Source organism: Ranitomeya imitator, chromosome 7 (genome assembly GCF_032444005.1).
Source record: "Ranitomeya imitator isolate aRanImi1 chromosome 7, aRanImi1.pri, whole genome shotgun sequence".
In the NCBI taxonomy this organism is placed as follows: Eukaryota; Metazoa; Chordata; class Amphibia; order Anura; family Dendrobatidae; genus Ranitomeya; species Ranitomeya imitator.
Genome location: NC_091288.1, coordinates 211110613 through 211134112, shown reverse-complemented (window position 1 = coordinate 211134112; position 23500 = coordinate 211110613). Strand labels below are relative to the sequence as shown.

The 23500-nt window shown below is 48.2% G+C and overlaps 2 protein-coding genes across 2 annotated transcripts; one reads left to right on the top strand and one right to left on the bottom strand.

The window, feature by feature from the left end:
• Nucleotides 1-252: 252 nt before the first annotated feature.
• On the top strand, nucleotides 253-9528 carry MED9 (mediator complex subunit 9). The gene is made up of 2 exons (XM_069734698.1): nucleotides 253-468; nucleotides 8989-9528. The coding sequence occupies exons 1-2, from the start codon at nucleotides 347-349 to the stop codon at nucleotides 9203-9205; spliced, it is 339 nt and encodes a 112-aa protein (XP_069590799.1). The 5' UTR covers nucleotides 253-346; the 3' UTR covers nucleotides 9206-9528.
• A 2023-nt stretch (nucleotides 9529-11551) lies between these two features.
• RASD1 (ras related dexamethasone induced 1) lies at nucleotides 11552-13324 on the bottom strand. Its single transcript, XM_069734697.1, has 2 exons — nucleotides 12950-13324; nucleotides 11552-12559 (listed from the first exon to the last, which is right to left on the bottom strand). Exons 1-2 carry the CDS (start codon nucleotides 13275-13277, stop codon nucleotides 12030-12032), a joined length of 858 nt encoding a protein of 285 aa, XP_069590798.1. The 5' UTR covers nucleotides 13278-13324; the 3' UTR covers nucleotides 11552-12029.
• Between the last annotated feature and the right edge of the window lie 10176 nt (nucleotides 13325-23500).

Genomic DNA, 23500 nt, shown 5'->3' with positions numbered 1-23500 from the left:
GCCTAGCCCTGAAGGGGTTAAAGGGCTTGCAGCATTAACTCTTTCATGCTCCACGTCTGACATTTTGGTGCCAGATGTTATGTTTTTCTTTCAGACTGTTAACCCACAAGCTTCCTGCCATCCACAGAACAAGCAGCTGCTGCAGAGTCAGAGGCGCCGCTGATCTCCGGCGATTCACACGCGTAGACACAAGCAGCATGGAAACACCTAATCGTCCCTTGCTAGTGACGTCACCAAGAGGCCGTCGCGCTGTTTCACGTCATTACGAAAGCGGTCTATTCAGGCTCGTGTCTCTCTCAGCGGCGTCGCCGATAGATTGACGCTGCCCTCTTCGGTTCCCGGGGAGATGGCGACTGTTAGCCAGCCGAGATCCGGCGAAGAGCCTGAGGAGGAAGAAGAGGAGGAGGAAACCGCCGAAGAGGAGGAGGATTACACGTTCTTACCGCTGGTTCACGACATTATCAAATGGTAAACGCATCGCACAGAGGGGAGCGGGGAAACGTGTGCGCATGCGTGGTGCTTGATAGATATGCTTGCCGCCAGGGCCGGAGTGACGCATGCGCTGTGTGTATTTGCAGCCCGTGCTGGGATTTGTAGTCCCCAATCATGGCAATCCTTACAGTAAGGAAAGATAATCTACAAATATTGCTTTTACTATACTACATGTAATGTGTGTGATGCAATATGTGCAGCTACTATTTCCTTAATGGAAGTGTTACCATGATTGGGGGCTACAAACCCCCCAAAATGAGCTGCAGGAAAACATGCTGATTGGGACAGTGTTAGTGCTCCCACAATATGTGCAGGTACTAGTTCTTAATTCATACATATAAGTAACCCCCCTATTGTAGGAGCTGCAGTGACCCCCAAAACTAGTCCACATATAAGTAACCCCCCTATTGTAGGAGCTGCAGTGACCCCAAAACTAGTCCACATATAAGTAACCCCCCTATTGTAGGAGCTGCAGTGACCCCAAAACTAGTCCACATATAAGTAACCCCCCTATTGTAGGAGCTGCAGTGACCCCAAAACTAGTCCACATATAAGTAACCCCCCTATTGTAGGAGCTGCAGTGACCCCAAAACTAGTCCACATATAAGTAACCCCCCTATTGTAGGAGCTGCAGTGACCCCAAAACTAGTCCACATATAAGTAATCCCCCTATTGTAGGAGCTGCAGTGACCCCAAAACTAGTCCACATATAAGTAACCCCCCTATTGTAGGAGCTGCAGTGACCCCAAAACTAGTCCACATATAAGTAACCCCCCTATTGTAGGAGCTGCAGTGACCCCAAAACTAGTCCACATATAAGTAACCCCCCTATTGTAGGAGCTGCAGTGACCCCAAAACTAGTCCACATATAAGTAACCCCCCTATTGTAGGAGCTGCAGTGACCCCAAAACTAGTCCACATATAAGTAACCCCCCTATTGTAGGAGCTGCAGTGACCCCAAAACTAGTCCACATATAAGTAATCCCCCTATTGTAGGAGCTGCAGTGACCCCAAAACTAGTCCACATATAAGTAACCCCCCTATTGTAGGAGCTGCAGTGACCCCAAAACTAGTCCACATATAAGTAACCCCCCTATTGTAGGAGCTGCAGTGACCCCAAAACTAGTCCACATATAAGTAACCCCCCTATTGTAGGAGCTGCAGTGACCCCAAAACTAGTCCACATATAAGTAATCCCCCTATTGTAGGAGCTGCAGTGACCCCCAAAACTAGTCCACATATAAGTAATCCCCCTATTGTAGGAGCTGCAGTGACCCCAAAACTAGTCCACATATAAGTAACCCCCCTATTGTAGGAGCTGCAGTGACCCCAAAACTAGTCCACATATAAGTAACCCCCCTATTGTAGGAGCTGCAGTGACCCCAAAACTAGTCCACATATAAGTAACCCCCCTATTGTAGGAGCTGCAGTGACCCCAAAACTAGTCCACATATAAGTAACCCCCCTATTGTAGGAGCTGCAGTGACCCCAAAACTAGTCCACATATAAGTAATCCCCCTATTGTAGGAGCTGCAGTGACCCCCAAAACTAGTCCACATATAAGTAACCCCCCTATTGTAGGAGCTGCAGTGACCCCCAAAACTAGTCCACATATAAGTAACCCCCCTATTGTAGGAGCTGCAGTGACCCCCAAAACTAGTCCACATATAAGTAATCCCCCTATTGTAGGAGCTGCAGTGACCCCAAAACTAGTCCACATATAAGTAATCCCCCTATTGTAGGAGCTGCAGTGACCCCAAAACTAGTCCACATATAAGTAACCCCCCTATTGTAGGAGCTGCAGTGACCCCAAAACTAGTCCACATATAAGTAATCCCCCTATTGTAGGAGCTGCAGTGACCCCAAAACTAGTCCACATATAAGTAACCCCCCTATTGTAGGAGCTGCAGTGACCCCAAAACTAGTCCACATATAAGTAACCCCCCTATTGTAGGAGCTGCAGTGACCCCAAAACTAGTCCACATATAAGTAATCCCCCTATTGTAGGAGCTGCAGTGACCCCCAAAACTAGTCCACATATAAGTAATCCCCCTATTGTAGGAGCTGCAGTGACCCCAAAACTAGTCCACATATAAGTAACCCCCCTATTGTAGGAGCTGCAGTGACCCCAAAACTAGTCCACATATAAGTAACCCCCCTATTGTAGGAGCTGCAGTGACCCCAAAACTAGTCCACATATAAGTAACCCCCCTATTGTAGGAGCTGCAGTGACCCCAAAACTAGTCCACATATAAGTAACCCCCCTATTGTAGGAGCTGCAGTGACCCCCAAAACTAGTCCACATATAAGTAACCCCCCTATTGTAGGAGCTGCAGTGACCCCCAAAACTAGTCCACATATAAGTAACCCCCCTATTGTAGGAGCTGCAGTGACCCCCAAAACTAGTCCACATATAAGTAACCCCCCTATTGTAGGAGCTGCAGTGACCCCAAAACTAGTCCACATATAAGTAACCCCCCTATTGTAGGAGCTGCAGTGACCCCAAAACTAGTCCACATATAAGTAACCCCCCTATTGTAGGAGCTGCAGTGACCCCAAAACTAGTCCACATATAAGTAACCCCCCTATTGTAGGAGCTGCAGTGACCCCAAAACTAGTCCACATATAAGTAACCCCCCTATTGTAGGAGCTGCAGTGACCCCAAAACTAGTCCACATATAAGTAATCCCCCTATTGTAGGAGCTGCAGTGACCCCCAAAACTAGTCCACATATAAGTAACCCCCCTATTGTAGGAGCTGCAGTGACCCCCAAAACTAGTCCACATATAAGTAACCCCCCTATTGTAGGAGCTGCAGTGACCCCCAAAACTAGTCCACATATAAGTAATCCCCCTATTGTAGGAGCTGCAGTGACCCCAAAACTAGTCCACATATAAGTAATCCCCCTATTGTAGGAGCTGCAGTGACCCCAAAACTAGTCCACATATAAGTAACCCCCCTATTGTAGGAGCTGCAGTGACCCCAAAACTAGTCCACATATAAGTAACCCCCCTATTGTAGGAGCTGCAGTGACCCCAAAACTAGTCCACATATAAGTAATCCCCCTATTGTAGGAGCTGCAGTGACCCCAAAACTAGTCCACATATAAGTAACCCCCCTATTGTAGGAGCTGCAGTGACCCCATAACTGTCACCAGTCCACCCCCATAAGAGTAATTGACCTCAGTGCCATTATATGCCTCCAGTATGAACCAAAACACCCTTGTAACCGTGTTAGTGCCCCCAAGACTGCAGCGGCCATTGATCAGAGTCTCCCCGCCGTTACTTCTTGCACAGTGCCCCCCACCTAGTGGCGCAGAGATTGCAGTAGCCCCCCAGCCCTGGAGCCTAGGGGGCCTATATGAGAAGACCAGTACTATGATACTTGGAGATTTTTGCATTGGGGCCCACAAGCGCATAATTTACACCCCATATACTGAGGATGATGCGGCTTGTATCTAACCAGGCAGACTGGCCATGCAGGACTCTAGAAAAGCTATGCCAGAAGCATATATTAGCCATTCTGCTAAGGGTCGGAACGGGCTCAGGACCTGCACCTGCCACTACCTGCAGTGACGGGAGGTTGCTCTGATCGCTGCTGTTTTACCATTTAGATCCCATGAGAGCGGCACTTCAATGATTTGGTGGCCGTGTGTGGGTGCACTGTCGGCTAGCGCCTCCGTGGGGCGCTGTTGGTGGGAAGCCAGTGGGTTGTCATTGCATCCAAGGAGCCTAGTACTGGTGGCTCCTGTCACCGCCATCTCGACCCTCTGTGGCTTTGTAGGATCTCGTCAGTGTCACTATATACTGCTTATTCTCTAGTACATGCAGTATATGGGACAGGGGATCCCAGGTTCAGGTAAAAATTTCAAATGAGCCCAAAAGGTTTTTAGAAATATAAAAATAGAAAAGAAAACCCATAAAACTTTTAAATCGCCAATTAATGCCAATACGAAAATATAGAGGGAAAAAAACAACCATCAGGTGTCTCTGAGTCAGATCTATCAAAATATAAAGTTTAAGTAAAATAATAATCAAAACACCAGAATCACAGTTTGTTTGTTTTTTGGTCGCTGCTTCTTCTCCCCCAAAAATGCAATAAAAAGTGATCAAAATGTCCCGTGTGCCCTCGTTCAGTCTGTGGAGCATCTACAAGTCCTCAGATAGCCGCTGCTGGACAAATAAAGAATAAATGGCGTCACAAACAGACACAGGCGTCCATTTAGAGTGGACTTAAAGTGACAGGGACCAGTATTTCCCTGCCAGGGACCAGTATTTCCCTGCCAGGGACCAGTATTTTCCTGCCAGGGACCAGTATTTTCCTGTCAAGGCCCGGTATTTCTCGTTCTTTCTTGTGAGGGACCGGTATTTCCTGTCAGGGAGCAATATTTTTCGTTCTTTCCTGTCAGGGACCGATATTTCCAGTCAGGGATCAATATTTCTCGTTCTTTCCTGTCAGGGACTGGTATTTCCTGTCAGGGACCGGTATTTCTTGCCCTTTTCTGTCAGGGACCGGTATTTCCTGTCAGGGATCAGCATTTCTCTTTCTTTCCTGTCAGGGACCGGTATTTCTCTTTCTTTCCTCTCAGGGACCGGTATTTCTCGTTCTTTCCTGTCAGGGACCGGTATTTCTCGTTCTTTCCTGTCAGGGACCGGTATTTCTCGTTCTTTCCTGTCAGGGACCGGTATTTCTCGTTCTTTCCTGTCAGGGACCGGTATTTCTCGTTCTTTCCTGTCAGGGACCGGTATTTCTCGTTCTTTCCTGTCAGGGACCGGTATTTCTCGTTCTTTCCTGTCAGGGACCGGTATTTCTCGTTCTTTCCTGTCAGGGACCGGTATTTCTCGTTCTTTCCTGTCAGGGACCGGTATTTCTCGTTCTTTCCTGTCAGGGACCGGTATTTCTCGTTCTTTCCTGTCAGGGACCGGTATTTCTCGTTCTTTCCTGTCAGGGACCGGTATTTCTCGTTCTTTCCTGTCAGGGACCGGTATTTCTCATTCTGTCCTGTCAGGGACCGGTATTTCTCGTTCTTTCCTGTCAGGGACCGGTATTTCTCGTTCTTTCCTGTCAGGGATCAATATTTCTTGTTCTTTCCTGTCAGGGACTGGTATTTCCTGTCAGGGACCGGTATTTCCTGTCAGGGATCAGCATTTCTCTTTCTTTCCTCTCAGGGACCGGTATTTCTTGTTCTGTCCTGTCAGGGACCGGTATTTCTCGTTCTTTCCTGTCAGGGACTGGTATTTCTCGTTCTTTCCTGTCAGGGATCAATATTTCTTGTTCTTTCCTGTCAGGGACTGGTATTTCCTGTCAGGGACCGGTATTTCTTGCCCTTTTCTGTCAGGGATCGGTATTTCCTGTCAGGGATCAGCATTTCTCTTTCTTTCCTGTCAGGGACCGGTATTTCTCGTTCTTTCCTCTCAGGGACCGGTATTTCTCGTTCTTTCCTGTCAGGGACCGGTATTTCTCGTTCTTTCCTGTCAGGGACCGGTATTTCTCGTTCTTTCCTGTCAGGGACCGGTATTTCTCGTTCTTTCCTGTCAGGGATCGGTATTTCTCGTTCTTTCCTGTCAGGGACCGGTATTTCTTGTTCTTTCCTCTCAGGGACCGGTATTTCTCGTTCTGTCCTGTCAGGGACCGGTATTTCTCGTTCTTTCCTGTCAGGGACCTGTATTTCTCGTTCTTTCCTGTCAGGGACCGGTATTTCTCGTTCTTTCCTGTCAGGGACCGGTATTTCTCGTTCTTACCTGTCAGGGACCGGTATTTCTCGTTCTTTCCTGTCAGGGACCGGTATTTCTCGTTCTTGCCTCTCAGGGCCCGGTATTTCTCGTTCTTTCCTGTGAGGGACCGGTATTTCTCGTTCTTTCCTGTCAGGGAAGCGCGGGTCGTACATCGCGACACGAACGCTCGGGATTGTCCCGTCCTCGCCGTCTGTACTGAACGTCGCCCGCATTATGTCCCAGTTACATAATAACATAACACCTCTCCGCGCTCCCAGCCTGCGGCTGAGGTAATATTACCCCAGACCCCTGCATATTAAATGATTACTGAGAATCCGCCATGAATGAATTAATCTCTCACTGTTTATTTGGACGTGAATTCAAAGGGCAGGAATATAAAAATGGCTGTGTAACCCATAGCAACCACTTAGCCTCCCTGTCACTTAGAGGTGTCAGTAGTTTATATGCCGCACCCGTAGTCCTGGAATGGGTAAGGAGCGAACATTAGGTGTCTCTTTATAAATTTGGCCCTTTTTGACCATAGTAACCAATCACATTTCAGCTTTCATTTCTTCAGCTGCTGTGATGACATGAAAGCTACTTTGTGATTGGTTGCTGTGGATAAACAGGCCAGTTCCCCATAAAAACATTTACTAATTTTTTATTGGTTGCTGTTAGTGCAACCAAACTACTTACCCATAGCAGCCACTCAGAGCTCAGCATTCATCAATTATTTTTACAATAAAAAAAGAAAGGAATGCCGTGATTGGCTGTGCTGTGGGCGACACATTTATTATTTCTGCTTAGGAACCAGATACATTTAAAGGGATCCTTCATGTTTTGTGATTAAACTGTCCCAAAAGAATTCTGTCTCTGGACAAAAACAGGGTTCGAGTACTTTTCCACATACAAAAATATACCAGCCCTTTAAGATTTCCTTGGAGATGTTTATAGCGGTGCCAGGAAATCTTCCTGTTTATAATAAGAGGTGTTATAAGGAGCCGGTGCTCGCGGTGTCAGACGTCAGCCGGTTACCACATACAACATTCCTCTCGGCGGTAATTCCTATACTTCCAGGTAATAAGGGCTGTATCGGGCCCCATCACCCACTTATTATTATGCCCCTTTTAGAACCCATTCCCTTTAAATTACAGCATGGTCCACGTGTCCAATTACGGATGTCACAATGGGTGCAATTAAGGACCAATTAGGGGGTTCAAAATACAAACTCCACCCTCATGACTCAATTTTGCCATAATTACGGTAATTTTTTATTTATTTTTTTACATTTTTATGTTGCAAACAATTTTTTTCCCTAAGAAGACAGTGGATGAGTAAGGAAAAAATAGCAAATTCACGTTTTTTCCATTTTCTTTTATTAAATTCCCCAAGGTGTCACACAGTCATAGCGGGATTTATCTGCCATGCGTTGTTAAGGGGTAATAGGGACTTTGGACAGTCCCTATTTGTCAGAAGGATCTTCCGAATGATACGCCTATCACAGGCTGTGGGGTCCATATCGATCACCAGTGATCGCTGGGAAACCGGACTGTGAACTGTTCAGTTTTCCTACAGAGCCCCCGCTGGAGAAATGAGGTATTACACCCTGGTCATTGAGGTCTATTAGAATTTGTATTTTGCATTTAAACTATGCTCTGGAGAGATTCTGAACCTGGAAATGAGGAGGCCATAGATGATGACCAAGGACAAAAAAACAAAAACCCGTCACTCACCATATGGCCCTCTCCAAGACGAACAACCCAGTTTCTAGCCAGCCAGTTTCATGGCCGCCTTCTCATGTCAGGATCACAACAAGCAGCACGTTGCCTGTCGGAGGCAACACAGGTGACCAAAATGATATTTTCTCTAGAGGCTATAAATATGGAGCTATGCTCCCAATCTCCCGTCATTGCGCAGCCCTCCGAAGAATGCATATGAAAGACAATAGCTTCCATCTGGTGGCAGATCGCTATCTACCGCCTGAGCCCCACGTCTGCCGGGGATAAAAGTGTCACTACGACAAGCGTGTTTACAAAGAATGCCAACGGAGCAGCGGCCTCAGCTAATCTATAGCGGTGCCCATTCCTCACCCGGGGATCAGTGGCCCCAATAAACCCATGGCTTGTTTTTACTTGCAGCATGCAAGTTACTCGTCTGCGTGGAAGTAAAACAGGATGCGGCGGATTCCTGCTAATCTCCGGCTGTGTATTGTCATGATCCTAACCGGGGGACGCTGACGCAGAGAGAGACAGGGTTTATATAGTGCTCCGTATATAACTCTCCCAGAGTGGAACCGTAGTGGGATCTACAGATACCCCAGTTCTGAATTGGTAACTAAAACCAAAGAGATATTTTGGTCAGTTAACTGTTTCATAGCTAGCTTAAGTCTGTGTTATATGGCAGGATTGTATATCAGCTTTGGATGTCACTGGAGGCAAATACATGACATATTTCAGATCAATGAGTAAAGCAATGTATAAGAAACATGTGCAGGGGTTCGAGTCGTAATGTCATCAGCACAGAGCGAGTGACTCTGGATGGCGCCAGATAACGCCTTTCTGCATTGGCACTGATGGCACAAAACCTTTCCAATCGTGCACAGATACTAGCGGGTATGTGCACTGCCCCATCAAAAATTAAGCGACTAATTCTAAGCTTAGATGTAAAGGCGGCGTTTAGTGTTGTCAGTACAGTGACAACAGCATTATAAATGCAGCTCAGGGTGTGACTAGAGGATAAGATCTGGAATTGCAGCTGATCCGTTCTCTTCCTTTCCCTCCAGCATGGACAAGGACAGCCAAGACGTTTACCAGGAGCTGAACGAGCTGAAGAATAAGTTCCAGGCGATGAGGAAGCAGATTAACAACATGGCCGGCATCGACATGAGCCCTGAGCAGCAGCAGCAGCACCTCCAGAGCTTGCGGGCGCAGGTCCAGACTAAGAACGAACTCCTGCAGAAATACAAGAGCCTCTGCATGTTCGAGATCCCCAAAGACTAAAATATCGGCCCCCCGATCAGAAGGAATGATCAGAGGGAGAGAAACTGCAGACGTGTGTAAATGGCAGCATCTATGGCTGCCAGCAGCTGTTTCTCCAGAGACATTCTATGAACTTGTGATGTCACTCATCAATAGTGGATCCATCTTCCAAGACAGACGTTACTGACTGATACTGGAGGCAGGCCCGACTCCAGCCCCCCGCGTGCAGGCCCGACTCCAGTCCCCCGCGTGCAGGCCCGACTCCAGACCCCCGCGTGCAGGCCCGACTCCAGACCCCCGCGTGCAGGCCCGACTCCAGCCCCCCGCGTGCAGGCCCGACTCCAGCCCCCCGCGTGCAGGCCCGACTCCAGCCCCCCGCGTGCAGGCCCGACTCCAGCCCCCCGCGTGCAGGCCCGACTCCAGCCCCCCGCGTGCAGGCCCGACTCCAGCCCCCCGCGTGCAGGCCCGACTCCAGCCCCCCGCGTGCAGGCCCGACTCCAGCCCCCCGCGTGCAGGCCCGACTCCAGTCCCCCGCGTGCAGGCCCGACTCCAGTCCCCCGCGTGCAGGCCCGACTCCAGACCCCCGCGTGCAGGCCCGACACCAGACCCCCCTCCTCCCACCAGTAATGACAAATTTTTTATATGTAGGGTTTAAAAACTTCCATAAAATGGTTCTTCAGTTCTGTGTCTGACACATCCTGTCCTTGGAGGTAATGAATGGGTGTCTCCCGGGCGTGGAGGGATCACGTCGCTTTGAGACGTGACGGGATTTGATTTTTTTTTTTAAAGGGAACCATCGCAGGTACAGACGCCTTTACGATTACGGGACAGCCGGTGCCGGTGCCGATGCGGCATGTAGGGTCCTGCACTAAAGTCAACTCCATGTGCAAATAGACCCTGGTGAGACCCCTGAGTTTTAGGTTTTTGTATTCCCATTACATCCAGTTTGTTACAGATCCAACTTCAAAGGGTTTCTCCTAACATTAGAAGTGATCACCTATCCATTACGTGCTGATTGGTGGGGGTCCGACCTCTGGGAAACCTACCAATCCCATGTCCGCGCATGCCCACTGCTGCTTTTTTTTTTTTTTTTTTAATTCCTATTCCATCATGGCTGCCATTAGCCGCAACGCAATTCTTCTGTACTCCTGAACTGATGAGTAAATTTAGAAAACGTTTGATGGCGCCCCCAGTGGCGTTTTTTTGAGAACCCCTTAGTGGCGACTGCCCCTAGTGTCAGTTCATCCCGCGAATGTATAAAATTGGGAGTGAGGAGCCGTAACACATGTAATAACATGGATATAGCAGGGTGTTGGTTACCCGCACGTGGCGCCAGCGCCCCATGAACGCACACGTTTCACAAGCGGGTGTAACCATCTGCATGACAGCTCAATCACAGCAACAGCTGTGAGGGTGTGCCCGGGCCGCAGCTCAGGGGGCCGCAAGCTACGACCCCCAATCTGTGGCTGTCAAGTTGGAGCATCGGGGTCTGCAAGCGACAGCAGCTAAACGCTTCCTAACTGAGCACATAATCAGTTATTGTGCCATCGATAACAGGCTATTGTTCCCTGTTATCAGCCATCTCAGGCCTAGTGAATGGAAATGCAGAAAAATCTCCCTATATTCTGTGTGACTCAACTCAGCGTGATCACACGCAGTTATATTGGTGTTACTGGCCTTTTAAGTGTTGCACTATAGGAGTATATATTTTTTTTTTGTTTTAATTCTGCATTATAGGGAGATATTAACTTGGTGCTCAAGGGGTTATTTCCAGACAATTTTAGTTTGGGAAGAGGAAGTTTAAAAAATAAAAAACTAAGAATTTTTCCGTTTACAATAGAGTAGTTATTGGAATAGATATCCTGATCCTACCCTCCCCCCAGGGCCAGTGGTTCTGTGGAACTACAACTCCCAACATCATGATGTCTACTGCTCAAGTTTTATTCTGCTTTCAGTTCCCCATGCGGCCAGCAGGTGGCACTGTGTGACAGCATCAGAAGGCTTGATCTCACGGATCCTGTGGAAGCTGCTGCAGCACCCCTTCGCTCAGACTGCTCAGGATATTCATTTTTTTTTAAATATAGTTTTCTATATGATCTGTACAAGTTTGCATCTTTATGCGTCAGGGTAACAAGTTGCACTAAAGCATGACTCCAGGTGGCGCCCAGTCTGCAGACAGCATTTTTGGGGTCTTTCCCCTTATTGATGCATTGCTAAGCGAGGGGCTTTTGACAGATCCCTAGGAAGAAATGAGTGACAGACCAGGTAAAGATCTTAATTACTGCTCCCAGCACCTTCCAAACCTTTAAGGCATGCTGAGCATTGTAGTTCTACCAGAGCTACATTTCACAAGACGAGACACAAATGTAAAAGTTCATATTTTGGTTTATTACGTAAAAAAAACAAACAGACAAAACACTGAAATAATCGACCAAGGATTTGTTCAGATCCACGTACAATACTCCACGTGCCGCAGCACAATGTAAACAGTCACTACAAGTCCTCGCACCGTACCGTCCGCTGACGGCTCGTAACCCCCTCCCGGAAAACACTACATCATACATGTCCAGACTGTAGCCCGCAGAGGAGGGGCGGACGGAGTACTACAACTCCCATAGAACCAAGTCCAGGATTCTGCTCTCACCGCCACTTCTTGCTTTCAGACACGATGTCACACTGTCCAGTATCGGGCTGGCCACCACTTTCCACTCGTCGCTGGCCAGACCAGAAGGCATGTGGGGGTCATGTTGCCCCTCTACGGCCCATGCCTCCACGGCTCGCCCCGATCTTTTGGTTCTCTATGTATATATTTATAACGGCCAATCGACTGCTGGCAGGGTCGGTCCTAGCTGATGACACAGCGCTCCTTGTCTTTGCTCTGGCCACCACCGATGGCCTTCTCTCGGATGTACATTAAGTCACTATGGATGCTGGGTCGGCGGGCAAACGGAGCTACGATGCCATAGGCGTCCCCGTCTTCCTTCACCTTCTTGCCTTTGAGGGACTTTTTGTGCAAGATCTCACAGTACTGAACGGACACCTTCCGGTGGAGGTCAGGGCTCATCTCGCTGGGCAGCTTGGCCATGGTGAAGAGCGCCTGGAACATCTCGTCCAACTGAGAGTTCTTTTTGGCCGAGACCTCGAAGTAAGAGCATTTATTGTCCTCTCCTACCAACTGCTCGATCTCGTGGGCTTGGACCTCTCGGTAAAAGTCCCGGTCGCCCTTGTTGCCGCAGATGACCAGAGGAACGTCCATGTTCTCCTTGGTCTTGTTCTTTAGGCAGGACTTGGTCTCAATGATCTGTTGCTTCAAACGTTGGACTTCCTCGAAGGAGTCTCGATTGTCAAGGCTGAAGACCAAGATGAAGACATCACCTGAGGAGAAGGAGAGGGACAGGTTAATGACTGATCTAGAGAGGAAGGATAACCCTCAGCATGCTCCTCAACCACCAATCCTGGAACATGTAGTACTACAACAGATCTAAGCTTGCAAAATAAGGATCTAGAACTAATCCTGAAGAGGTCTGAAGACAGGGAGTAACTTCTAGTACCTCAATAGCTACCAAAGTGGTCTACATTTATAAAGTGACCTTACACTGGAACTTATGACCTCAATCAGATGCAGAACTAAAGGCTAAAAATGTGACATTAGGGACCATTTATGGGACTTGTAATATCACAAGTACTAAAAGTAACCCCAAAAGTCAGAAGAATTAGGAGCCTGCACAATCCCGGGTCCCATCATCCCCGGGGTCCAGCACTTACCGGTCAGGATGGAGAGCCTCCTCATGGCGGGGAACGGATGGTTCCCGGAGGTGTCCAGGATGTCCAGCTGGTACACCTCCCCGCGGATGCTGTAGAACTTGCGGTGGAAGTCCTCGATGGTCGGGGTGTACTGCTCCTCGAAGCGGCCGCTCAGGAAGCGGGAGACGATGGCGGTCTTGCCCACCTTGGAGGAGCCCAGGACCACCATGCGGTAGGAGTTCTTGGCCGGGATGTTCAGCTCGGTCTCGTTAGGACACATCTTCTTGATCATTGCTGTCAGTTTGCTTCTGACCGTGTGGTGAGGAGGAGAGCCGGCGCTGAGCAGCATAAGGAGCGAGCGGGGGACGAGCGGAGACTGAGGGCACTGGAGAGCCGGAGCCGCTTATATAGGGAAGCCGGACACGCCCCCTGCTACGTCACCACCCAGTGCACAGGACGGGCAGAGACTGCACGGAGAGCAGCGCAGACGGAGGGCAGCGGGCAGTGTATCCACAGGAGAGGGCAGTGTATCCACAGGAGGGGGGCAGTGTATCCACAGGAGGGGGGCAGTGTATCCACAGGAGGCGGGCAGTGTATCCACAGGAGGGGGGCAGTGTATCCACAGGAGAGGGCAGTGTATCCACAGGAGGGGGGCAGTGTATCCACAGGAGAGGGCAGTGTATCCACAGGAGGGGGGCAGTGTATCCACAGGAGGGGGGCAGTGTATCCACAGGAGAGGGCAGTGTATCCACAGGAGGGGGGCAGTGTATCCACAGGAGAGGGCAGTGTATCCACAGGAGAGGGGCAGTGTATCCACAGGAGAGGGCAGTGTATCCACAGGAGAGGGCAGTGTATCCACAGGAGGGGGGCAGTGTATCCACAGGAGGGGGGCAGTGTATCCACAGGAGGGGGGCAGTGTATCCACAGGAGGGGGGCAGTGTATCCACAGGAGAGGGGCAGTGTATCCACAGGAGAGGGCAGTGTATCCACAGGAGAGGGCAGTGTATCCACAGGAGGGGGGCAGTGTATCCACAGGAGAGGGGCAGTGTATCCACAGGAGAGGGGCAGTGTATCCACAGGAGAGGGCAGTGTATCCACAGGAGAGGGCAGTGTATCCACAGGAGGGGGGCAGTGTATCCACAGGAGGGGGGCAGTGTATCCACAGGAGAGGGGCAGTGTATCCACAGGAGAGGGCAGTGTATCCACAGGAGAGGGCAGTGTATCCACAGGAGGGGGGCAGTGTATCCACAGGAGGGGGGCAGTGTATCCACAGGAGGGGGGCAGTGTATCCACAGGAGGGGGGCAGTGTATCCACAGGAGAGGGGCAGTGTATCCACAGGAGAGGGCAGTGTATCCACAGGAGAGGGCAGTGTATCCACAGGAGGGGGGCAGTGTATCCACAGGAGGGGGGCAGTGTATCCACAGGAGGGGGGCAGTGTATCCACAGGAGGGGGGCAGTGTATCCACAGGAGGGGGGCAGTGTATCCACAGGAGGGGGGCAGTGTATCCACAGGAGGGGGGCAGTGTATCCACAGGAGGGGGGCAGTGTATCCACAGGAGGGGGGCAGTGTATCCACAGGAGGGGGGCAGTGTATCCACAGGAGGGGGGCAGTGTATCCACAGGAGGGGGGCAGTGTATCCACAGGAGGGGGGCAGTGTATCCACAGGAGGGGGGCAGTGTATCCACAGGAGGGGGGCAGTGTATCCACAGGAGGGGGGCAGTGTATCCACAGGAGGGGGGCAGTGTATCCACAGGAGAGGGCAGTGTATCCACAGGAGGGGGGCAGTGTATCCACAGGAGAGGGGCAGTGTATCCACAGGAGAGGGGCAGTGTATCCACAGGAGGGGGGCAGTGTATCCACAGGAGGGGGGCAGTGTATCCACAGGAGGGGGGCAGTGTATCCACAGGAGGGGGGCAGTGTATCCACAGGAGGGGGGCAGTGTATCCACAGGAGGGGGGCAGTGTATCCACAGGAGAGGGCAGTGTATCCACAGGAGGGGGGCAGTGTATCCACAGGAGGGGGGCAGTGTATCCACAGGAGGGGGGCAGTGTATCCACAGGAGGGGGGCAGTGTATCCACAGGAGGGGGGCAGTGTATCCACAGGAGGGGGGCAGTGTATCCACAGGAGAGGGCAGTCCTCCTATACTGTGCATCTATAGGAGAGCAGAGCCCTATATAAGGAGCAGATCTACCGTACACAGACTGATAGATAGTGACAGATGATCCTTAGAATTAATGTGTTTTCCCCCTGTAGCTACATACAGATAATTGTTAGATTCTGGGTCATGCCCCTCAATGGGAACAGCCTCAGCCCCTAGAATTAATAGCTCCCCACACAGGTAGATTGTCAGCCCAGTGGCCCAGCATTCCTCGTGTGCGGACTATGAAGGTAGGATGGGGCTGAGCCCAGGAGCTTGCCATCATTTGCTGGACTGTCCCATGTACTTTGTCCCCAGCCCACAGTGGCCCCCCGGGACAGAATCACACAGCACTGCCTGTGTTTTCTCACTGCTCCAGCCCTGGGAATGGACCAGGGGATCTTGTTAATATTTAATAGACCGCTCTCCTCTCACACCAATTGCTCCCTCATTAGCTCCCTATCTGCAGTGCTCATCCCATTGATCTGCTGCTTTGTAAATGTGTTGTTTGCAGCTTCTATTGAAGAACTGCAGGTTTTCTCCAAGCTGAATGTCTATGGATGAATTTGTGCCCTGTGCCACCACTACCAATCTGCACCTAAAACATCCTGTCCAGCCCTGTAATGGCTCCATGTGGCTGCTGGGTGAGATTTATGTGAGAAGCTATAAAGACATGAGGTTATTGGCCATGGACTGTCTGCATAGATGGGCACCGTGCCTGTATAAATGCTCAGAGAGCTGTATACCAGGGAGTTCTGGTGCAGGCTGCACTATCACCCACGGCCGCTAGAGGGCGCCTGGCTCCTCCTATGGCTCCTCTCATGGTCAGATTGTGCAGTGATTAGCTGGGGACACGTGGATGGTCCTGGACTCAGGTGATTGCAGGTAATCATCATCCTCCTTCCAGATGGAGGTTGGATCAGGAAACGATAAAGACTGCGGCTGGAGAAATGTTCCAAAATAAAAAAAAGTCTCTCATTATCATAGCGCATAATATGGAACTAGATGGAATCTACCGCCACGTGCGTGCGGTCCAAGTTGCGGAGGATTAATGGCGACTAAGACTTTCTAAACCAATTCCTGTTTTAAAGCCTTAGGACCTCATTGATAAGCAGAACCCTGAACCCTCACCATATTTTAGACATCTGATATTGCAATATAAATAGCACTAAATAATACCACCATACAGTGCATGTACAATACTGCCCTTCAGTGCTAAAATAATACCGCTAGATATTGCCTAAAACACACCTGCATACAGACTCCAGATAATATTACCACATAGTGTCACACACGACACTGCTGCAGGATCTCACGCAAAACTGCTCTTTAGTGCCCAAATAATAATTTCATCTAAATAGTTCTCCCACTTAGTGCCAAAAAATATTGATATAAGGTTTCCAACAATATTGCCTTTTAGTTTCCAAATAACACGCAGTTGCAATAATCCTTCCATACAGTGTCCATATAAGGCCCATATAACACTGCCATAGAAATTCTAAAAATACTACCTTACAGTATCCAAATATTACTGCCATACACTGTCCTATAACACCTCCATACAGTGCCCACAACAAACAGCCATAGCTTTAAAACAATACTGCACTTCTTTGCAAATAATTCTGCCATACATTACCCTATTTATACCTCCATATAGTACGCATCTCATACTGCCATATGGTACCCACATAACTATGCCAGGTTCTAAAAAACAAATGCTGCCTTTTGGTTTCCAAATAATACTGACATACATTGCCTTAATAACACCTACATATAATATACAAATATAGTGCCCACATAACACTGCCATAGCTTTTGTAAAAATACTGCCTTTCCATGTTCAAATACTACCACCATACACAACCTTAATAACAATGCCATATAGTATGGAAATACTACCACATAGTGCCCACATATTAGCCACTACTGCACTTCACTGTCCAAATAATGCTGGCATACAGTATGCAAATAATACTACCTAGCAGTGCCCACATAAAACTGCTGCTAATGGCTAATACTGTTATTCAATGTAAATATAATACTGCTGTATAGTGCCTACATAAAGTGCACGAGGCACTGGTGGTCTCAGGCTGCGCCTGGGGGCAGAAGTTTTGAAATTGAGACTCTTTGGAATGCAACATGCGAATATCAGCCCAACATTTACCACTGAGCCCTATAGTGACCGTCACACGACCCAGTGCGAGCTCAGCAGCCTCACATATTATTCACTTCTGTAGAAGTGACCTTGAATACTGCACTTCACCGCCACCGCGCACCCCGAGTTACCGTATAACCAGCGCCCCGGATACTGCTGCACTGCACCGCATGCGGAAAAGTGACAGGAGACTCAGAGCCAAGAAATGTGGAGTTAGGAAGGGTGGGACAGGCAACAGTGTCAGAGCTGACTGTCCAGTACCAACCAGCAGAATAGTGAGTGCAGCTCTGGGGTATAATACAGGATGTAACTCAGGATCAGTAATGTAATGTATGTACACAGTGACTGCATCAGCAGAATAGTGAGTGCAGCTCTGGAGTATAATACAGGAGGTAACTCAGGATCAGTAATGTAATGTATGTACACAGTGACTGCACCAGCAGAATAGTGAGTGCAGCTCTGGAGTATAATACAGGATGTAACTCGGGATCAGTAATGTAATGTATGTACACAGTGACTGCACCAGCAGAATAGTGAGTGCAGCTCTGGGGTATAATACAGGATGTAACTCAGGATCAGTAATGTAATGTATGTACACAGTGACTGCACCAGCAGAATAGTGAGTGCAGCTCTGGAGTATAATACAGGAGGTAACTCGGGATCAGTAATGTAATGTATGTACACAGTGACTGCACCAGCAGAATAGTGAGCGCAGCTCTGGGGTATAATACAGGATGTAACTCAGGATCAGTAATGTAATGTATGTACACAGTGACTGCACCAGCAGAATAGTGAGTGCAGCTCTGGAGTATAATACAGGAGGTAACTCGGGATCAGTAATGTAATGTATGTACACAGTGACTGCACCAGCAGAATAGTGAGCGCAGCTCTGGAGTATAATACAGGAGGTAACTCAGGATCAGTAATGTAATGTATGTACACAGTGACTGCACCAGCAGAATAGTGAGTGCAGCTCTGGAGTATAATACAGGAGGTAACTCAGGATCAGTAATGTAATGTATGTACACAGTGACTGCACCAGCAGAATAGTGAGTGCAGCTCTGGAGTATAATACAGGAGGTAACTCGGGATCAGTAATGTAATGTATGTACACAGTGACTGCACCAGCAGAATAGTGAGTGCAGCTCTGGAGTATAATACAGGAGGTAACTCAGGATCAGTAATGTAATGTATGTACACAGTGACTGCACCAGCAGAATAGTGAGTGCAGCTCTGGAGTATAATACAGGATGTAACTCGGGATCAGTAATGTAATGTATGTACACAGTGACTGCACCAGCAGAATAGTGAGTGCAGCTCTGGGGTATAATATAGGATGTAACTCAGGATCAGTAATGTAATGTATGTACACAGTGACTGCACCAGCAGAATAGTGAGTGCAGCTCTGGGGTATAATACAGGATGTAACACAGGATCAGTAATGTAATGTATGTACACAGTGACTGCACCAGCAGAATAGTGAGTGCAGCTCTGGAGTATAATACAGGAGGTAACTCAGGATCAGTAATGTAATGTATGTACACAGTGACTGCACCAGCAGAATAGTGAGTGCAGCTCTGGAGTATAATACAGGATGTAACTCAGGATCAGTAATGTAATGTATGTACACAGTGACTGCACCAGCAGAATAGTGAGTGCAGCTCTGGAGTATAATACAGGAGGTAACTCAGGATCAGTAATGTATGTACACAGTGACTGCACCAGCAGAATAGTGAGTGCAGCTCTGGAGAATAATACAGGAGGTAACTCAGGATCAGTAATGTAATGTATGTACACAGTGACTGCACCAGCAGAATAGTGAGTGCAGCTCTGGAGTATAATACAGGAGGTAACTCAGGATCAGTAATGTAATGTATGTACACAGTGACTGCACCAGCAGAATAGTGAGTGCAGCTCTGGGGTATAATACAGGATGTAACTCAGGATCAGTAATGTAATGTATGTACACAGTGACTGCACCAGCAGAATAGTGAGTGCAGCTCTGGGGTATAATACAGGATGTAACTCAGGATCAGTAATGTAATGTATGTACACAGTGACTGCACCAGCAGAATAGTGAGTGCAGCTCTGGGGTATAATACAGGATGTAACACAGGATCAGTAATGTATGTACACAGTGACTGCACCAGCAGAATAGTGAGTGCAGCTCTGGAGTATAATACAGGATGTAACTCAGGATCAGTAATGTAATGTATGTATACAGTGACTGCACCAGCAGAATAGTGAGTGCAGCTCTGGAGTATAATACAGGAGGTAAATAAGGATCGGTGATGGGGAGGTAACATGACTCCTTGTTTTATGTAGGTGAGGATATGTGAAGCATGCACCCGGTCTCCGTCCGCTCTCGTGTTTATCTTTCCATAAGAAGCAGAATTCTGGATTTGGCGTTTCCTATCGGTTTGGCAGCAGGAATCTACAGTAGGTGACGGGATGTAACTTGTTATTTGCCAGAACAAATGGGCCAATAATTGTAGTTTATCAGCTCCTCTGCGATTATTAATATCGGACTCCTCTCTAATAATAGCTGCCGCTAATCCTTATGTTCACTGCGACCCACGGACGGCTCCTGGGGAGACATTATATGCCCTGTTGTCAGACGTCTGCTCTGAGGCCATGTGATGGGCTGCAGACGACAGTAGTAACGCGCCACGTGCCACGCTGGGCGACATCTCTGCAGACTGGTGCCAGTCGTACAAAACGCAGGGGCATCTATGGCAAAAGCTACAGGCGCCCTGTAAACCATTTCTAGGTTGCTTTCACAATACATTGTATTTTCTCCATTTTATACTGGGAAATAAAAACTGCCACAAAAGTCGCCATGTGTGAACGCAGCCTTCATGGTTTGTTAATAATCTGTAAAGAGCACAGGTGAATTGTTGCTTGCGGCAGTCAGGTCATGTAATGGGTCATGTCATCAGAAGGTCTCGCTCACCTGCTTAATCCCCATTTTATTTTTTTCGCTCTCAGATAACCTGCAACATGTTGTTAGTCAGAAAAGCGACTCAATATAATTAGAAAATGACAATCTCTCCTGCTGATCTCTGGGTGTCGTTTTGCTGGGACTCTAAGCCGGGAGATATCGTGTATGTGACCTTAAAAGCCGAGCGCAGGATCCAGCGCGGTCATCCATCGTATAATCCCAGGAACGGCGCAAGAAATCAGCTACATGCAGAAACAACGTGGCGGCTCAGAAGTGGGTCTGTGGGCTGCGCTGTATGCGAGTCTGGGTCATCAGGGCGAATAAAGCGGAATGTAGGCACCTGCAAAATCTGCTAAAAGCGCCTGCCACGTTATCAGATTTAAGTAGTAAAAAGAATAATGTACTTAAAAATAGTCTGGATTATGGTCATGACTGGGACCAGGGGCTCCTTCAGTGTCCCTAAAGCTAGGGGGCGCCCTAGCACGCCCTGATCCCCGGGTTACTTCTGAAGGTGAAGATGCCGGGGCCACATACCTTGCCTTATCTCCTGATTTCTCCCTCCATATGTACCCTTCCCCCACCCAGGGAAGAGGGGAGTAGCAGTGCACTGTAGTACACCAAACCAACTAACAAGGTAAAATGAACAGGGTAAACGGAAAATACCAGGCATATAAATATAATATGCAAATTGCCTCTTCTGAGATAAAGAGGACTTAACTCTATAGCACCACCTGTTGGAAGTAGCGATCCTACGAGTCACAATCAACTCTTTAACGAGTCGTGCAATATGACTTAGGATAAAAGCCAAATTGGTATCTCAATTCGCAGACATGGTGTTTCGGGCTGTTGGCCCTCGTCAGTGCAAAGCATGAGAACTAATTTGGCTAGGTGAGAGGCTCTGGACTGGGGTCTACGGGGTATCGTTTCTCCTTATGGAGAGTGACATACCATCTCTGGCTTGTCAAGGTAAGGAGGCTTATTCACCGTGCAATTATTCACTCACATATAACAGAGGAATGCATCGGGCAGTGGAGGATGGGGAAAAACCAAAGTAGGAGAAGAAAGGGAATTATCACACTCAGAAAACTAAGCAACAGTCACAGATAAATCCACCAAACGCCTACTCCAATAACCACCAACTACTATCCTCCCAGCCACTCAACATACGCTAGCTCTGACGATGTGTGTCAGTCAGGGCCCAGATTACATAGGGGATAGGAGTGACTAACCATGCTCAGCTGAGAGCCCAAGCTTCTAGAACTTGCAACATTGCCGATTAACCGATGTACTGCCAAAATAAATTTACACAGGTTAAAAATAAGGTGAAACGCTTCTATTCAGTGCAGGAGTAGGAGCAATTAGACACTGCAGTCTTCTGGCTCCTCTCTGTTGCCATAATCCTGTGACAGTTCCCCATTTCTGCAAGGGACCTCCGGCACCTCAGGACTGGGTTTATCAGGGTGTGCCACGTAAGAAGACGGGATTAGTCTGGCCGCATGAACATCAGATGCTGGTACCCACATCCTCTCTTCAGGGCCATATCCCTTCCAATGTACCAGATACTGAAGCGACCAACGAACTAAACGAGAATCCAGGATTTTTGCTATCTGAAATTCTAAGTTTCCATCCACAATGACTGGAGATGGTGGTAGAGGTGATGGTACAGAAGACGCAACATATTTTTTTGAGAAGAAATCGATGAAACTCATTATGGATCCTAATGGTGGGCGGCAAAGCAAGGCGGAATGCTACGGGATTGACGACGGTCACAATCTTATGAGGATCGATGAACTTGGGACCCAGTTTCGAAGAGAGAACCTTCAACTTAATGTTCCAAGAGGACAGTCACACCAAGTCACCAAAACACAGGTCCGGGCCCATCACACATCTCTGATCAGCCACACTCTTATATTTGGATCCCATCTTCCTCAAATTATTATTAACCCCCTGCCACACGGGCGTAATGCATAATGAAAATCGTTCCACTTCAGGTATTCCAGAAGAATGATTCCTATTAAATGAGCTGAACTGAGGATGAAACCCGCACGCTCCGAACAACGAGGACTTCTCAATAGACCCATGGCGATTATTTACTACGGGTTCAGCTAGAGGCAAGTAGGTAACCCAATCCTCCTGATTCTCAGACACAAAAGACCTGAGATGTGTCTCCAGATTCTGGTTAACCCGTCCAGTCTGCCCGTTAGACGGCGGGTGAAATGCAGAAGAGAACGACAGATGGATCCCTAAATGGGTTCAAAACGTCCTCCAAAACATGGAAATAAACTGCACCCCCTTGGTCAGAAACATTGTCGGTTGAGATGGACGAGTATGAGCGGTCTTACAGCGCGTAGCCACCTGAAACGCGTTGATGTCGCATATCAAGTAACGGTCAGCGCTGATGCTGTTTTACCCTCTGCTGAACACTTTTGGTGAATAAAGAAAAAAGTTTGTTCACAATTTAGTTGAGCTGGATTTCTCTTGTTTTTGACAAAAAATAGTTAAACCTGGTAAAGAACAATGCCCATCTTGCCCGACAAGGTGTTTGGACGATTCCAAATATACCAGATTCTTATAATCTGTTATTACCATAATCGGATGAACCGTTCCCTCCAGAAAATAACGCCAGTCTTCAAAAACCCACTTGATTGACCAAGAGTTCCTTGTTACCGATGTCATTATTTTTCAGTTTTTTCAAACAATATGCTCATGGACGCCAATTACAAGGAAACACACCCTGTAACAATACAGCCCCTACCTCAGATGCATCAACCTCAATGATAAAAGGGTGAGTGACGTCAAGCTGTACAAGATCGGCACAGATGCAAAACACCTCTTCAAGGTATCTAATGCCTCCCTGGCAGGACTGGACCACTTGGAAAAGTCTGACCTCTCCTGGTCATATCCGTCAGAGGTTTGGCTTCTACCGTAAAGATAATGATGAACTCATGGTAGTACTTGGTGAAACCCACAACCCTTTGTAACACCTTAAATTCCTCAGGACGATCCCAATCCAGTACCGCTCGGACTATTTCGCCGGATCCATGAGAGAACCGGTGGTTGATCACACATATCCTAGGAAAGGGATCTCCTCAATTGAGAACATACACGTCTCCATTTGACAAATTATTTATTGTCTCTGAGTATATGTAAGACCTGCCTGACAAGTACCTGATGAGAATCAAAGTCAGGTGAATAAATGAATATGTCGTCCAGATAGATAACCACAAATCTGCCTACCAGGGGACTAAAGATGTCTTTGACAAAGTGCTGAAAGACGGCGGGCGTGTTCCTCAACCTAAAAGGCATCACCAGGTTCTCATAGCATCCCTCAGGTGT